The sequence below is a fragment of the Peromyscus maniculatus genome, chromosome 5 (genome assembly GCF_049852395.1).
Source record: "Peromyscus maniculatus bairdii isolate BWxNUB_F1_BW_parent chromosome 5, HU_Pman_BW_mat_3.1, whole genome shotgun sequence".
Classification (NCBI taxonomy): domain Eukaryota; kingdom Metazoa; phylum Chordata; class Mammalia; order Rodentia; family Cricetidae; genus Peromyscus; species Peromyscus maniculatus.
This window is the reverse complement of record NC_134856.1, coordinates 80,240,559-80,259,269: the sequence shown is the minus strand read 5'-3', so window position 1 is coordinate 80,259,269 and position 18,711 is coordinate 80,240,559. Positions and strand designations below refer to the sequence as shown.

Here is an 18,711-nt window from a genome sequence, read left to right as displayed (position 1 = left end):
GATCAGTCAATCTTTCTAACTACACACACAAGGGCCCCAGGCAGCAGCAGCAGCCAATCAGAACTGGTACAGAACAGGAATGCCATTTGCCTTTCCTGGCACTGGGTAAAGTTCTACCAGGTGAAGAGTATGGAAGTATGTCTAAGCAGCCATTTCCAGTGTGAGCTGTCTGAGAGAAGGTCATCAGACCAGAAAACGGAATCTTGGAGAGGTTGTTATCTAGTGTCTGTTCCCCTCTTCTTCTCACAGGGAAGTGTGACTCCAAGACTGTTTGGCTATCTGGCTTTGCCAGAAGGAAGTGCTGAGAGAAAGTTGGAGGGAGGTGAGAAGGGAAACTCTTTCTCTGCTTCTAATTGCTCTTCTTGGGCTGCCTCTCTACTAGACTCAACTCCTGCCCGGCATTCCCACTTCATTCTGACTCCAGACACATGACTCTGGCTTCTGCCTTTGGTACCCTTCCTTCCTGACTGGAGGTCACAGCTTCCTACTACTATCCATCATTATCATCTTCTTCTTCTTGGTGTCTTAGCTCTACCAGCACTTGAATAACCTAAAAGATCTGGATATGAAATATTTGTCTGGGAAATGCCTGGACATGATCCTAGAGAGGCTGGCAGAGGTATTTTCTCTAGACAGCAAGCTTTCTAGAATTTTGAGCTTCCCCCCAGCTATGATAGAGCTACATGGTGATGGAAGAAAACAGGGTCTCTGTTGAAGAAGGGGGCAAGTAGTGGGCCACATAAGCATTTAAAGTTGATGAGTAAATTATCTCTCGTGCTCATGATTGCCCTAGCAGAGACTTAGAAAGGCATACCTCATTGCCCCAGTTGGGTCTCAGCTCTATCCATTGATCTCACTTAAGGAATATGTGGATCCCTTCCAAGACAACCAATTACCAGCCCATCTAGTGTTCATTAATTTTATTTTTATCTTAGTTATAGGTCCTTAAATATGCATAACCATTAAAAATAATCTCCTTATACTTAAAGGTCTTATAAAACTATACAGTTCAATGAAGTTCAAATAAAAAAAATACATAAAGTGAATACAATTCAAACTAATAGCACTGATGAAGCCCTGCAGTGATGGGTTGGTACCACTACTCAAACGAATCCATTTCTGGCTTCTACTTGGTGGATCATCTGAATGTGGTATTCCTGTGTCGTCACGTTTCAGGTAGAAGGTGAATTCCTCTATCATTATTTTCTCTAACCAAACTTGAAAACTCTTGAATAATGCAGTGTGATTCTCTTGGTCTACATTTGGCAGAGAAGCATCATTTGTATTAGATAAACCCCTGGTCTTTTCTCATTGGCATTTAATAAATATGGCAGATGAGACAACAGGACTAATATTGATCTATGAAGTGGCCCTTAACTGATTCAAAATCCTCCCTTTTTTAATATTTAAAATTTTTTAAATACAAATTTTATTTGGTGTGTGTGTGTGTGTCTGTGTCTGTGTGTGTGTGTGTGTGTGTGTGTGTATGTGTGATGACACATGTATGGAGATCAGAGAACAACTCATAGATGGTTCTCTCCCTCCTCCATGTGGGTCTCAGGGATCGAACTCAGGTTGTCAGACTTGGTAGCAAGTGCCTTTACCCACCAAACCATGTTACCAGCCCTCTTTATATTTTTAAGATTATTGTATTAGAAATATAAAAAACCAGTGATTTTCAAGGCACCTTGAGAGACAGTATTAATCATACCTTAGTAATACCCCTGAGCCCAGCCAGGCAGGGGTGCCTATAAATAATGAGCAATCATGGGAACCTAAGTCATAAGAAGGAAGAATCAAGAGATCTAAGAATAGGCCACTGTGTCTTCCTGGATGGAGTATCTTCTGACACCCTGAAAAAAATGTGGGCTTGGTTTGGATTATGGAATCTATTGTGTTTCTTTACATAGTTCTGAGTTTCAGATACAGGAAATAAACTCGTGACCTCTGATCAGGTCTTGCTAGTTGACGCTACATACAATAGCACGCACGCTAGTGGGTGTGAGAGCGCAGACTCTGCCAGCCAACGTTACAGAAGAGTGGAGGTGAATGGAGGTTTAGGGGGGGGATAAAACCTGCATCATTACTTTCACTTTCAGGACACAATAAAGCAAGCACAATAAATGCGTTGTACATAAACAGAAGTACTTATACTTTCTGTAAGTGTGTGCACATGTGTGTCAGGGTGAGGTGCCTACAAACGTTCTTCCTCTTTGTGTCTCTACCTTATTCATTCATTTACTTAGTATTTAGAGTCATGGTTTCTTACTTAACTAGGAGTACTCATACTGGCTAGACTGCCTGACCAGTCAACCCTCTGGATCTGTCTTTATCTGCAACCCCCAGTCCTGGGGTTGCTCTTACATGCTGCTTTGCTCAGCTTTTATGTGGGTCCTGGGAATCTGAACTCAGGTCTCCCTGCTTGTGAAGCAGGCGCTGAGCTGTCTCCTCAGCCCCACTTTTCCCTGTTTTGATATCATCTAAGTTGTGCACAGAGGGACCCCCACAAAACAGTGAATAGAGAGGTGTCAATGTAGGGACAAAGAACATATCTTCACCATTGATGTCTTTGGAGAGCAATTCAGTGTTAGGGTGCCTATGCCTCACAGCCCAGCAATCCCTCTTCCATGTCTACACACTCGCAGACTTGTTCATGTGCTCAAGGGAATGTGTCTAAGTACAGTCAAAGAAGTATAGTTTGTGATTTTTTTTTAATGGAAACATCTGCCCACTAGAGAATGAATCTATGATTTGTGGCAATATTGTACTCAAGCAATTTGTTCAGCAGGGAAAACAAATGGATTTCAGCTACGTATATATCCACACTCATGACTGTTACACAAGAGTATTGAGGGAGATGAATAAGTTGCAGAAGATTCATGCACTGGGGACACACACACAAACACTTAGGCTTCCATTTCTTGGAAGCACTAAAACATATATAATATTATTTTATTGCAAACATTTATAATAAAATATCTATAAAAGTAAGAGATGATAAACATCAAGTTAAGGATAGTAGCTTCCTCTGGGAGGGAAGGGGAGAGGTCTCTTTATTTACCAGTAATGTTTTATTTCTTATACTGGGATTTAAAATTTATAAATTATTTTTATTTCATGTTCTTAGAACATGCTTGAAAAATATTTGAAAAATGACTTGGAACATGAAAACGTATATAAGTTAAAAGATGTTTCACCAATGCCCAGCGGTGGTGGCGCTTGCCTTTAATCCCAGCACTCAGGAGGCAGAGCCAGGCGGATCTCTGTGAGTTCAAGGCCAGCCTGGTCTACAGAGCGAGATCCAGAACAGGTACCAAAACTACACAGAGAACTGTGTCTCGAAAACAAAACAAAAACAAAAACAACAAAAAAGTTGTTTCACCAGTTTTAGTGGTGCATGCCTGTATTCTGTCACTCAGGAGGCTGAGGCAGGAAGATCATTTGAGCTCAAGGTCAGTTTAGGCAATATAGTGAGATCCCTGACTCAAAAAATAAACCAGCACAGACACACAGATATACATACACCACACACACTAAATATATATATCTCCAATTAAAAATCTTCAGATAGCAAAGAATAGCAGAATGTCTATGAATATAATAGAGGGTTATTCTATTCTCAAGGGATTTTTTTCAAGAAAGAACTTTCATCTTGGTCAGGTTCCACAGTGCCTTGTCCTGTGTTTTCTAAGCTAGCATTACATACAGTATGTTGCTTTGAAATCTTTGGAGAAATAGCTGCATTTCAGTTTTCCTGTTTTTGAGATAGATCTGAGTTCATGCTATTTGTGTAAGATAAAGGAGACCCTGAGAGCCTAACAGAATTTTTTTGAACGCATCTTGATTCCTTTGAAGGCACGAAGTTATTACCATTACCATAATTCCCCTTGAATATCAGTGTGGGGTTTAATTTTCCCAGTTGCTATCATCCACTTGTATTAAAACTGTCTTACTTCCTGAGAAGCAATGTGGCCTTGGAAACAAACTCTTGTTTCCCACTTCCAGCTTCCAGGACATATGTCCCCCTTTGTTCTCCAGGGGACATTGCTTTGTTTTGCTGTGGTCTCTTTGTTAACACTTTCCCTGTAGTTTGTGCCATCTTGACAGAAGGAAGCATGTTGATTGCCGATCACTCAAGAGGAACACTTATTAAGTCCTTGCTGGATGGATAAATAAGTGAGCTGCAAGAATGGCCCCCCTTCCTTTTTCTTACTCGCCAGTTTTGCTGCCTCTCTCCTGCTTGGGATATAGCAAACGGGTCTGTCCTGAAGATAGATGGAATTACTACAAATAAATCAGCTCTTCAACTTTCGGTAAATCACAAAGCCTCCTTTCTCTTGCTCTCTATTTGATGGGTTCCATGCTGAGCTGTGTCCACATGCCAGTTTACATAGCACGTGTGAGGTCCATGTGAGGAACATGTCTTGGAGAAGGTCCTGCCTACTTTTCCCAAGTTCTTTGTAGCTTGGTCTGGTAGTTCCTGGAGTGGCCCCCAGGGCCCTCCTGGCTCCTCTTAAGGAAGCCCATGGCCATGGGGCTATCTAGAAATTTTCCAGAGAGCTCATGAAATCTCTTGAACCAACAGGGTTTCATTGGCCTGTCATAAGCCTGGTTACTGAAGCTCAGTAGCTCTCATGCCTCCTGACATTTCCTCTCTCTTCTGGAGTGGTCTAAGCCTTCCATCCTGATGCTTCCTTTATTGACATTCTGAACCCTGGGTTAATTCATTTTTTTCCCCCATCAGTTCTCAAAGCCATGTGAGACATTGATATATTAATATGTTATATATGAATATATTAGTGCGACCATAAGACTCATTTATGTGTTGTCATATCATATGCATATACAATTTTTCTATCTTCAAAATTTTGGTTAATTTTGTTTTGTTAGGGCCGAGTACGCATGTCAATGCACCAGTACTTGCTCAGCATGTATGCAGCCCCAGGTTCAGTCAGCCCAGCAGTACAAAAATATCTTAGACATCACACACGCACACGCACACGCACACGCACACGCACACTATTCTGTAAGACTGACATAAATTGACATGCTTTCCTGTTTTTAGCTGTTAAACTTTCTCTATAAAGATATACTAGAAGTTGGGGGGCAAGACAACAATTTTGACCATTTGCCTAGAGTAAGTGTAGCTATGCTTTATCAAGGAAATAGCCCTTAGCTTTAGCAAACAAAAGTAAAGCCTTTCAACATTTTGGAATGCAAAGTTCTGAATGTAAGTCCAGACAGTGACCCCACCCCCACCCCAAGGTCATTGTTGTTTCCCCAGCAGCCAATCTCATAACCTTGGTAATCATTAAACCACTCAGTACCTCTCAGGGTCTTACTACTACCTTGGAAGGAAAGAACCTATGCATAACTTGTCACAGAAAATTCTGTGTCTATTACCCCACACTGGATTCTGCCCACCTTATCTAAAGATAGTTCTAGACTAATCTAACCAGTTATTTTGGTGGCACAAGAGCTGCTCATTGGCATGTATGGAACCCCTGGGGACCCTTAGAAGACCCACAGAAGCTCTACACTCACTTATTTGTCAACAAGTATGCACCAAGGGCTTCCAGTCCTTGTGTGCTACGCTGTGTGCTCTGTGTGTGAGGGGAGTGAGGAGATACTGTGAGGTTGGCAGCCCAGAGGCTCATGGTCCATTGCAGAGGGCAGTTAATGAACATGATCTTCTGCAGAGCATGCATAGGCTGGGAAGAAGGCAAACAGAGCATGCTCCAGAGACACACCAGGTGGAAGTGACTTCTGACACTGTAACAGGAACAATTTGAGTCCTCTGGCTGGTGGACAGGAAAGGAAAGGCAGAGATTCGGCTGGAAACAATAGCGCCCTCTAGTGTCTGGAGGGCAAAAGCTTATGCAATGCTGTGTTTAATACTGGATGGAAGGACACCAGAACCCTCAAACCTTTTGACAAAAATGCAGATTCCTCTGCCCCACCTCCTTGGACTTAGTGAATCAGTATCTCTGGAAGTGAGGCCTGGAAACATTAAAGTACTCTTGGGTGATTTGCAGGGCTAAGTGAAACCTGAACTGCTCGTGGCAAATGTCAAGGGAGAACGAAGTGGGATGGGACACAGTAAGCAAGTTGGTCTCAAGTCCCGGGGAACCTGGGAATCCAGGTGAGGTACAGACTCTCTCACGAGGGTTCCAGGCAGTGGAGTGCTGGCAAATGATGGACAGATGGCTCAGGGTGGGGGTGGGGAACTCATTTCCAGGGTGGAGACTTCCGGGAGACTGCATGATAACCCATGTCTGCCCTTCTAAGGTAAAGACCCTACCTGGCAGGGGGCTTGCAGATAGGTGAGGCCTTCTCTCTACATTTCAGTTACATCATACAGAAGACAGATCACCTGCTTTTCCTGCTCATTCTCACAAGGACAACTCATTCCAAACATGAGATCTGCACTTCTGCGCATATTTACCTATTTATTTTCTCATGCATTCTTACTATTAATACTTACATTTATCATGGTATGCTGAAGCCTACTGCTTTCGAATGGGTTTTGCTTCTCACAGTGATGTGTGATATAGGTCCTAGTATCTAGAGTTGGAGAGATGGCTCAGTAGTTAAGAGAGTGTATTGCTCTTACAGAGGATCTGTGTTCAGTTTGTAGCAAGGACAATGGGTACTTCCCAACCACCTGTAACTCCAGCTCCATGGGATCTGATGGCCTTTTCTGGCCTCTGCTGGCACCTACACACACATGTTGCACATAAACTCACATAGGTGTATGCATGAAAATAAATTCTATTAACACATTTATTTTATACATAAGGAAACTGAGACTCAGAAATATCACACTGTAGGTGGTAACAGCTGGGTCTGAACCCAGGTGGTCTAATTGGAATGGGCTATAGCACCCTGCCCATCACCTCTTTAGTAAGTTCTATTAGTGTGGCTCTGGGGTGTCCCCAAGAGGCCCATGTCACAGATTTGGTCCTACTGGGATGTGGTGGAACCTCTAAGAGGCAGGACTAATGGAAGATTTTAGCTCACTTTGGGGGAGGTCCTCAAGGGTACTATGGGATCCTGCTCTTTTTCTGTTTTTGTCCTAGCAATGATGTGGACAGCTCTTCTCTAACCATACCATGACAGGTTGCCTTGCTTCAGTCCCAAGAGAAGTAGGTCCAGGAGGTCACAGAATCTCCAAAACAATGAGTTAAAGTGAACCTTTTCTCTTGACAAGTTCAACATCTCAGATCTTTGTCATGGTAAGGGAAGGCTGACCATCACAGGAAAATCTAACCAAATGAGTAGTTCTATAGCCTCAATTTCTTTACCACAATTCACAGAGCCTTTAACTGGGTCATTCTAGGGAAGAATAGGGTTGTGTCTTGCTTGTTGAATTGAGTTCAGCAGTTCAACATGTAATGTACAGTAACCCTGGGTGGGAAGACCTGATGCATGCTTCACAAGGACCCATGTTGGGCCTTATGGTGAGAATGGACAGCACCATAAAGGCACAGAATGCCTGCATCAGCTCCTCCTGGCTTGTCACCCAGAATTATTTGTTCTTGGGTAGGATTATTCCTGACTGGCGTCAGAGACCTCTATTTTCAAGAATGTTTCAACCTTTCTTAGGTTAATATTTTGCTATTAACAAACATTTCCTTAAATTTCACCTAAACCTGTCATCCTTCAGCTCTAGTAAGTCCTCTTTAATTCCAGTCCTCATTAAGATGAAGCCTGGCTGTCATTAGCTTGCACGTAATCTTATGCATAGTGGTAGTCAGCAGAGCTGAAAGCGCCTGTCAGGGTCTTCATAGTTTTATCCTGCACAGGCTAAACCATGTCCTAGCTCTTTGTGTTTTCTGATTCATAGGGTTCTTTAAAGGAGAGGGTCCAATGTTTTATCTGAATTGATGCATCAAGTGTGAGGAATACAAAGGATCATTTAAGGAATTATTGTCCGTGGAGGCCTGGTGAAGTTTTGGGCAGGTTTAGCATAATTTGAAATGACTTTAAGTATTTTACAATCTATGATAATTAGTCCAAAGAGCCACAGAGTGACTGTACTTTTATTGATGTCTATATTGTCTGTAATTTTAGAACTCTTACCATCTTACATCTATGCTGCGGGATGTCTTTCTTTTTGTATGCTGTGAATATGTGTGGCTCCCATTGGATAATAAATAAAGCTGCATTGGCCTATGACAAGAAAGCTTACAGCTGGTGGGAAATCCAAGCAGAGAGACAGAGAGAAGGGTGGAGTCGGCAGAGACACCAGCCAACACCAAAGGATCAACAAGATGCCAGTAGACAGGTGATGCCACGGTCACGTGTCAACAATATATATTAATAGGAATGGGTTAATTTAAGATGAAAGAGTTAACTAACCAGAAGCTGAAAGCCATAGGCCATACAGTTTGTAATTAATATAAGCCTCTGAGTGATTATTTTAAAAGTAGCTGTGGGACTAAGGGTGGGAGAGATTCGTCAGGACTGCTGGAGAAGGCGGGACTGGAGAAATTTCCGGCTACACATCTATATCCTCAATGCATTTTCAAAACTGTAATATGACCCGGGGAGGACAGCTTATGGAGCTAACTTCAGCTCACATGCAGCATTTATCCCTGGAAGAATGAGAGCTAGATGAGTGATACATAACCCTTGCAATAGTTTCAGTGTGTGTGTGTGTGTGTGTGTGTGTGTGTGTGTGTGTACAAGGATTGAACCTAGGCCCAGATCATTCTCTACATAAGCTCTCTCTACCACTAAGTTATATCCTCTGCCCCTCAGACCTGTTTCCTTTAGAAGCTCAGCTTCCACATCCCTTTCAATACCCCAGAGGCTATTCTTTAGAATGTTATTTTATACCACAAATCAGAAGCCATCCCTTTAAAAAAAAAGTGACTTTAATTCAGAAAATGATGCAATGTCTTTCTGTCTTGGAGGCAGAAATAAGACAGGTCCAGACACATCAAAATGTACTCTCCCTGGGGAGTTAGGTCATTGTCAACCAGAACAGATATTAAAGGCAGCAGCACTGTAAGTATTCTTAAGAACTTCAATTAGCACATGAAATAGTTGTGATGCTTTCAAAGTTAACACCCATCTTTTCTGGAGGGGTTAACTCGGACCTGCTTTCTGTTTATTTCATAAGCATTTCACAAAACACGGCTGTAATGGACTTTGGCCTGTCATTCCAGTTTCTCTCCCCCTTCCTCCTCCAGTCCCCCTGTCTTTCCCACTCTTTCTTCTTCTCTTCATTTCTCCCTTCCTTCCTTCCTTCCTCTGGCCTTCCCTCACCATTTTCATTTTCCTCTCTCACCTCTTCCTTCCCCTCTTTTGCATTCTTTTCTTCCCCCTCCCCTCTCCTATCTTCACCTCCTTTTCCCTCCCCGCCCCACACCTCCCCTCTTCTCTTCTTTCCTATCTCCCCCACTCCTCTCCCCTCCTCTCATGCCACACCCCCTTCATCCCCTTTCCATTCCACAGTTGTCAGCTTGCGTTCACAAACACCAGGCTTGGCTGCGTTTCCTTCTCTTATCCAGGCTATCACCCCAGATTTTACAGCAGGCCAAGAGGAACCCAGAGAAATGAAGAACACCAGCCTGTTTCCCTGCCTCATTCACTGGAAGCCATACTCAGAGATGGGAGGGAGGGAAGTTGAAAAGGTTAAGAACTGAAGAGAGACATTTATAAGGTACACAAGGGCAATAAAGTATAACATTATTTCCATTTCCCTTCATAGGACGAACAATCCAATCAGCTGGTTTCTCTTCTTTCTCCCCACCTTGCCTCTGCAAACATCATTCGCTATATTCCTGCATCCTGTGCTATCACCTGCTAGGAGGCCAGTCAGAAGTACACCCAACAGCCCGATGACTCTCCTAGACTGCTTTACAGTATACAAAAGGAAGACTGAGTGGTGGACCCAAGTGAACACAGCCAAAAGCCAGAGCTGTGCTTGAGACCTATGTATTTGACAATCACTGTGATTAGGGGAAGCCAGCTGCCACCCTGTCTGTTTGTAGGTATGTCAAGTGTAAGCACCCACCCAGGAGACAGGGGAAGCTCAGGTGTCCTCCTAGAAATGGCCTTAATTTCAGCATGCACGACCATTTTGCCCATTCTGTTTTGCCACTTCCAGTGAATCTCATGCATATTTATGTGCCAATTATGCAAATCCCAAGATAAAAATGCATTAAGCACCCATGATTTAGGCTGGTTAAGTCTATTACATGGCATAATGAAATTACTGCATGATGTCCAGTTTATCTCAACACTTGCTTTAAATTGTCAGTAAGTTATTAAGTAACCACAACACACCAACATTTTGCTGAAGGAGGCATCCTTTGTCTGCTCCTCCATGATCCCAGGAAATCAGAAACTTCAAGCTAAATCCTCATCAACAAGGGAAAACATTCCAGAACAGACTTAATAGGGCATAGTGTGATCAAAGTTTAAGAAAGGCAACACACTGTCAGTGTTGTAAGTCTCTGGTGAATTAAAAACAAAACCACGGGGTCATTTCAACAGCACAGGACTCAGCAATTCAGGAAGCTGAGACTCAGGGGGTGGGGGGCTTGTTCTTGAGCCTCACACAGTCAGGTCTTGTTCCCCTGAGTTGGCAGGGCTCACTGAAGGTTACCAAACTTAGCAAATTCAAATGTAAGTTTGACTTTCAATGGGAAGGTATCAATTTCCAGAGTCAGAAATAAAAGAGATAAAAAGGGAACTCCCAGGAGCAATTTAAGCACACGTGCAAATCCCTTGTAACCTAGAAACTAAAAGATCTGAACTAGAGTCAATTTGGTATGTAGTAATATTAGGTTTGAACTTTGGAAGGACCTAAGCCTCTAGTTTCAGTGCTTACTAGATAACATGATGGCCAAAGAACAAGTCATGATATGAATTCAACTGGTAAACATAATATATGCACGATCCGACCCACAGACATCCATTTCTCCCCCTACCTTACTTAGCATGCCATTTTAATGGGCTCATTGCATGATTTGTGGAGTGTCTGGGCACTGTCTCATTTACATAGGGAACTCCCCTTGAAGTCTGTGAGAGTTGGACTTGCATGGGGTTATATATATATATATATACATGCTCAGATTCACAGATGTGCTCAACCCCAGCAAGAGTGTCAATCCGAGTACAGTTTGTCTGAGGCAGTAATTCCAGAAGCTGGCCAAATGAACAGATTACACAGCTATTCCATAAAGCATTCAGATCTCAGCTTGTCAATAAAGAGAAATAAGAAGCCAACCGCATTTGCCATTTTTCTCTGCAGCCATGAAAACTGCATGATCTCTGCATGCTTCATCCAGAGAGGAGCATTTGGAATGAGCTGTCTGCAAGCAACCTGACCTCACCTAGGGAGGGAAGAACAACAGGCCACCACAGGGGTCTCCAAGGAGATCTGCCAGCCAGCCAGCCAAGGGGCTGCAATTAGAATCTTTGTAACCAACTGTCACGGGGCTGTCCTTCTAATAAGGATGGTTATCAAAGGATGGGTGAACCCAGCAGAGATTCAGAATACCCCGCCCCCAATGATGTCGCGCTTTTATGCACAAACCCCCTGTTCTAACACTCCAGTGTTCTCTCAAAATGTCACAGTCATGCTCTTTAACTAGAAGGAAAACAACAACAATAAAAACAACAAAAAACACTTTGTTGACAAAAGCGTCTATTTATGTTTGAATCACAAGCCACACACCAAAGAAACAAGGTAAATCAAAGCCTGATCCTATGGTTTCACCACAGCTACCTGTTTCAAGAACTATTTGCCTCCTAAATTTTAAAATTAATTAAGAAAAGTAATAATGCTAGCATCATTTAAAACTTTTAACATCCATTCAAAGTTATGCATGGATTCAGTAGGTGTCTAACAGCCCTTTTTTTCATCTGAGCTTACTATGGGAAATTCCATGTTCAAGGCAGCCCTTTCTCAAGTAAAAAGCAAACTCCAGCCAAGGAGAAAAATCGCTCGGCATCTCCAGGCTGGGATCAGTCTCAGGAGCTTTTTCTCTGCACGCTTCCGGAACAAGTTCAAGGTGTGTTTGATTAGCGCTGCTCTGAAATCTCTTGTGCAGGTCGCCGAGTTCTCTGAGAACACAACGGCTTCCAGAATGCATTAACCTACTTTCAATAGCGAGGCTTTCCCATCCTCCGGCTCTGAAACAGAGGAGGAGCGAGAGGATGTTCCGGTGTGAGTTGGGCATGCTCTTTGCCTTAAATGCAGGACCCATCCCGCGAAGCATCAGCGCAGCCAGAGAAACCGGTACTTCCTGCCTTCCTGCGAGCACACTAACAGCTGGGAAGGCAGCTCCGGTCCCAAAGCAAGAATGATTGGAAACCCTGCTAAAATATGGCTGTCTAATCAACCGAGAGGCAAACTCATTTACTAAGATTCCCATTGTCCACGCTGACAGATGGCTCTCTCTTCTCCCCTGCTCTCCCCTTCCCGCCGATCGCAATCTCCCTGCCTTGGAGGCAAAGCTATTCTTTGAGAGGTCCAGTTGCATTCGCCAGCCTAGTTCTGAAATGAGACAAAAGCTCGCACAATCTTCCCTTTCACTGAGCCTTTTCTGAACCGCCAAAGAGCATGCAAAGAAACCGGGATTTAGTCCCCCTTACCTTGGTCCTCATCGGAGATAGGAGCCCTTCCATTTTGGCGGAATCCTCATGCCAGTTTCTCTCTTCTGCAAGTTACTCTGTCTGTGTGTCGTCCTTAAGCATCCCACATGAAAAGAGCCATGCCCGGAGCCGCCAGCGGCTCCGCTCTCTCGGGTGTCGCCGCTGCACCCTGAGCAGTCTAACTTGAATGCCCGGTGCCCGGTGCCCGGTGCCCGAGAAGCGCTGCGCGGGGAGAAGTCTGTTCCACTCCTCGCCCTCTTCCCCCTCTCTTTCTTCTTTCTGGTGCTCTCTCCTCCCTCTCTCTCTCCTCCCTCTCTCTTTCCATAATCTGCCTACAGCTCTCCGTGTACCATGCTCACTTGACAAATGATCTCTGTCTTAGGTATCGTATTTGAGCCAAGAAAAGTGGTTTGAACAAACTACAGGGCAGCTCACTCAAACCAGAGGAGGCAAATGCAACCGAGCGCCTGATGGTCTCAGCCTCCCAGCTTGGGCAGGCAGTGTGCTCTCCTGGGAGTGAGAGTATCGCTGTATCCATCCATCCATCCATCCATCCATCCATCCATCCATCCATCCATCCATCCACCCACCCACCCATCCATCTCTCGTTTTAGAAAAAGGGGTCCTGACAGTAACAGAACCAGTTGACACCACTATTTAGGTTTTCTGGCCCATATTCCGAAAGCAGAGAAAGAAATCATCTCACTTATATATTTCAAAATAACCATTTGTTAAATCCAGTGTAGACACATCTGGACAGTGAACTGGAATTTTTGCTGTTTGACCAGATGTTTGGACACATATTCTCCAGGAAAGTTTAAAAATCCAATGTATGTATTCCATTCCTGAAGAGTTGACCATTAAACTGTGTGTGTATATGCATGTGTACATATGTGCATGCAAGTATGGTGTGTGTGTGTGTGTGTGTGTGTGTGTGCTGTGTTGTTTAGGAGTTACATATGTGTGTGTGTGCTATAAGGAGTTGTGCGTGTGTCTGTGTGGTGTATATGTATGTGCATAGTGTGGATAGTGTGCATGTGTAGTGTTTTGTAATAGCAGTTATGTGTGTATGTGTTTGTTATGAGGAGTTGTGTGTGCATGGTGTGGGTAGTATGTATGTGCAGTATGTATGTTGTAGTGGGGATTATGTGTACATATCTGGGTATGTACATGTGTGTTTATGCATGCATGTATGAAATATTATGGTATGGTGAGGGTTTAGTGTGCACACCTGCGGTGTGCATGTGTGTGTGTGTGCGAGAGAGAGAGAGAGAGAGAGAGAGAGAGAGAGAGAGAGAGAGAGAGACGTACTGTTCAAGATTAGCTGTCTCATTTAGCATTGTAAGTCTCTTAGAAAAAGCAGACAATGAAAGAAACATACCAAAGACCTGAACTGGAATGTAATGAACTTGAAAAGATGTGCTGCCTTTGGCTTGAAGGATTACCTGTGTGGTCAGAATTCAACACCTGTATCTCAATGCATGAGTGCTGCATTGTACCCAAGAACATTCATGTCTTTGCAAGAGCTTGAGGGCATGTTCATTCGTACATACACTTGATACATGCAGCAGATGTGAACTCACCTAGGGGGTTTATAGCTATTGCCAACTAGCTGTATCTTGCCCTGGAGTGGAACTTGTCCCTCTCCTTAGCAGCTGCTCTTATACCCAACTCCCAACACATCTTCATGATGAAACAATCCTCATATTATCCCCAGGAAGATGTAGGTGGACTCTCATGCTCTGTCTCTTCCTTCACTGACACCCTTTGGCCTTGTTTAACCCACCTTTCCTCTACCAATGCTCAAGGCCCTGAGCTAAAGAATTTCCAGAATCTATAGCAACTCTCTTGACCCCCGACTGACCTCTATACCAACTCTCTTGACCCCCCGACTGACCTCTATACCAGCTCTCTTGACCCCTGACTGACCTCTTTGTCTGCACAGGAGTTCTCTATGCTCAGTGTATTGCAGTTCAACTTTAAGTCCCAGGCTGAAACTGCATTCTCACTTAGCCAAGTACCCACCTCTTTGTCCAGACTCTCAACATCCTAACAAATCACCAAGATATACTGTGTATAAGACCCTGTCCTGACGTAAAAGAGTCCTGCCACTTCCAGGGGCTTCCAGACCTTACTTCCTTCATGACTACCTTAGATGTCACTTGGTCTTACTCAGTATCCCAGTATTTGGAATCTCCTATAAATTCTTTTCAGCCATTCCTCAAACAGCTGCAATAGACCTGCTGTACGCTGGGTCAGACCTCTTCTTGTTCCTAAAGATGCGGTGGGGACAGTATAGCCTAAGACTTGGCCCCCACAGTCTTGTGGCAGATGTAACACAAGACTCCACCAACCACTTAGGCCCTCCCACCTGTGACCTCACTCTGTATATAAACCGCCCATGTTACCGGGATTGCAGATCTGCTCATACAACCTCCGCTTAACTTCAAGGACTACTACCTGTGTGCATTTCTCCTTTTTGGAGATCACTGTCAGCTTTCTCTGAGGAAACTAAATGGACTTGTCTTCACAAGAGTTCAGTCCCTGGCCTCCATCCTTAATTCTAATTACATTCTCTTCTCCATACCTGTTCTCTACCTGCCCACAAGCTTTATTTTGGGGGTGTCAGGGGAGAAACTACCTCTCCTTTATTCAAGGAAAAGATCCGTGTTCACTTCCCCAACTTCTCTGGAACATTGCCATGGCCTTGCTGGACTTCCCTGTCACTTGTCCCTCAGTGTGCGACACTGTACCTCCATCGTGTTTGGTTCCTCAGTGACTAGAACACGCTACATCCATTGCTTGCTACTAGACAAATCTGTTCTAGAACATTCTTCTTTGTTTTACATCCCTTCCTAGTCCTTGAACCCCCTCACCAGCACTTCCAGTTCTCTCCCTGACCTTTTAGCTTTGGCATAGCTGCTTCCTGTTACTGTCTGGTCTTCCCCAAGTGTTCTAAGTGGGTAGACAGGGTGGAACAGCGTCGAGGGTTAAGGGAAAGTCAGGCTGATCCTCTTTTGGGCTGCTTGGTGTCTGACAGACTCCAAGAGTGGTTTTTGGAACCAGAACAGCCTCCCAGAGCCAGAGGAAGGGACTCTGGAAAGGAATTTTGAAACTCCTATATATAGATAGCACCTCCAAGAGGCATGCAACTCTTCTGGTTGTCCATACTCTGCTTCTCACACTCCAAGTCCCTGGAGGCCAGGGCAGTTCGCCATGTCGTCTTTTGCACTATTTCATGTGTGTATGTGTGCATGTGTGACAGCCTGGGGCTGATGTCCTGTCTTCCTCCATCCTTCCACACCTTGTTTTTTGAGACAGGTTCTCTTCTTTAACCCGGAGCTCATCTATTAGGCTAGTTGGCTGGCCAGTAAGGCCCAGGCTACCTCTCTAGCACTGGACTTATAATCTCATCCACCAGTACCTAGACTTTCTTCCATTTTTTACTCAGGTGTTAGGGTCTTGGGTCTTCATACTTTCACAGGAAACATTTACTCACCAAGCTTATCTCGTTAGCTTCTATTTACCACGCTTCTCCTGTAGTCTGTGTGGTTACAGAGAACACTAAACTCCAGGGATGTGAAGGACCCAGAGCCTGTTTCTTAGCGCTTCAGATGCCCCTGCTGCTCTTGCTGCCATTTCTGATGGTGGCTACTAAGCACTAACTTGGTGCCAGACACTGTGCTGGGTATCTTCTGTTATTAGAAAACCCACCTAACTCTTACTCTGCCCTCTTAGGGGAAATAGTCTACTCAGTCACACTTCAAAGAAGTTTTAGCTAAGTCACACATTTAATGGAAGTATATTCAACACAGTGAGGCTAATCCTGCTACAATGGTCCCCTCATCCCATTAAAAAATTTTCTGTACCAATTTTAAGACATCCAAAGTGTTAAAAGCATATTTATTTTCTGTTCTTTAGTAGTGGGAGGTTGCAAAGTAAGCATGAGAAACTATTATTTTAAGTTGCTGCATTAATATTCAGTACCTCAACCATTTATTTATTCATGAAACCAATATTCATCAACAATCTACCACAAGCCAGGGCACTTATCAAGCAAAAGTTCTTGTCTCTCTCCAAAAGAGGCAGTTATTTATAAAATGCAATGTCAAGTTACTGCCCATCATTTCCAAGCCCTTTAAATATCAGCAGCTGTTGCTCATGTGAAATGCATAAAGTGACTAAATATTTTGATGAGGGAAGGGACACCCAGGGAGGTGGGAGCAGCTATGGTAGACTTACAAACTATTTCAATCTGGCAATAAGTGCACACCGATGATCTAGATAATGATCAATGTTTCAAAAATATTTAGCTATGGAGTAACAATTTGCCCAGTTCCATGCCAGAGTTTTGGAACTGGGATGCTCTCTGCTTGCAGCCTCACATTTCAAAAGATACTCTACCTTCCAGAAGGGCAATATTGATAATCTGAGGTGGACCTGGTCTTAGGAGAAACAGGCAAGGAAATGTTAAACATGTGGAAATTGGCAAATATCTGAATTAAATGGGTGCTGCTTTGAAAGAGAATCTCGGCTGGAATCCAGCTAAAGGGCTTTCCACTGTGAGAGGAGGGCTTCTTAACCCACAGAGGAGAGAGTGTGTCCCTGTGCAGGAGCCTCTAGCCAATGGTCAGTCCTTTGAGTCAATCTTTGTTTGCATTTGGATATAGAACACACACACACACACACACACAGAGAGAGAGAGAGAGAGAGACAGACAGACAGACAGACAGGTAATAACTTCAAAGTAAACTTCTCCATACTAGCAACACTTGTAAATGTCATGAGGGCCATTAGGCATGTCACACTCAGAAGGTCAGGCTTCTGTCTCTGCCACGCTAAAACACTGACCCTTTGTCCTTAGCATCCTTGCCATCTTTGAGGTTAATTTCTTTATGTCTCTCGGAGTCTCTGGAGATCACCGCTCACTGAACAATTGAGGTTCATTATGTGGGGCCTGCAATGCCTGGCTTTATAAACAGTTTTGCATTCATTAAGGTCTGACAATCATTCAGGTTTTATCCTTGTCCTTACTTCTTATTTACAAACATCCTCATTAACACTTCGGCTTTAGGGCAATCAAGGGTTGATAATAGCTTTCCAGATGAGTTCTAGATACCTTGAGTAATACTGAATGAGCTACTTAAATAATATGCTCCAAATCACCTTCCTGGGAACCCTGGCCCTCATCCTAAACCACACGCATGTGCTTAGGCTTATAATTCCAACTGCAGTGAGTCACAGGGGAAGCCATCACTGACCGCCTGCTAAAGGACTCAGTGAAAGCAGAAGTAAAATCAAGTACTTGAATTTATTTGTGTCTGAATAAGGATAAACATTCTGTAAGTTGTTACCTTATGAAAATTATAGAGTAGTTGAGGTTCTTTTGAAGGGCTTTCATATGTTCCCTTTAAAGAATACTACAATAAATAATCCAATCCAGTATGGCAGGTATCAATTTCCCTTTTTACAAGGGTGGAGAGGGGAAGTGAAAGAAAGCAGTAGTTACTGAACCTTAACTATGTTTCTAGGGCTTACACTGGGATCCTTTAAGTGGCATCTGGTTTTCTGTTCACAAATACCTCATCCCTCCCTGCTTACCCAATAATGACCAGAGATGGGGAGAATGAAGGCTAGTGGTAAGTAGCATCATTTGGTCCCAGCTATCTATGCATTTTTTCTTACCTATGGTGTTTGCCATGTGACTCTGCCACACTCTTTTGGCTTCTCTGTGTGTGGCTCTGTGGCTTGCTTCAGCTAGTAGGGTAACTGATATGCTGAAAGCTTTGGAATGTCCATGGGGAAGAAATAGCCAGGCTAGCCTGCTGATCCCAAGAGGAACACAAAGGGAGAGTCGAACCCATAGACTTAGAAGCAAGCCAACAACTCACAAATGAGCAAGGCTAGCCGTAGCAGCAGCTGATCCCAGCCTCCATGACACAGCATTGGGCATCGTGTTTGTTTTGCAACTCTTCGGTTAAATGGCTAACTCAAGACCGCAGAGCTCCTGAAGTATATACCTAGGAATATAGCTCAATGGGTCAGATGTTCACCGTGTAAGCGTGAGGCCCTGAGTTCGGATCCCTAGATCTGACATAA

General features: G+C 43.8%; 1 protein-coding gene across 5 annotated transcripts in view; it reads right to left on the bottom strand.

Annotated features, from left to right (window-relative positions):
• Positions 1-18,711, bottom strand: part of Frmd4a (FERM domain containing 4A) — a 749,198-nt gene that overhangs the window by 438,229 nt on the left and 292,258 nt on the right. Inside the window, exon 1 of one of the 5 annotated variants that reach the window (XM_076572734.1) lies at positions 12,613-12,876. The exons of the other annotated variants lie outside the window; for them this stretch is intronic. Coding sequence (XP_076428849.1) covers positions 12,613-12,645 — 33 coding nt within the window. The 5' untranslated portion in view covers positions 12,646-12,876. Of the gene's footprint in view, positions 1-12,612; positions 12,877-18,711 lie in introns of those variants that run through there. 5 annotated transcript variants of the gene reach the window in all.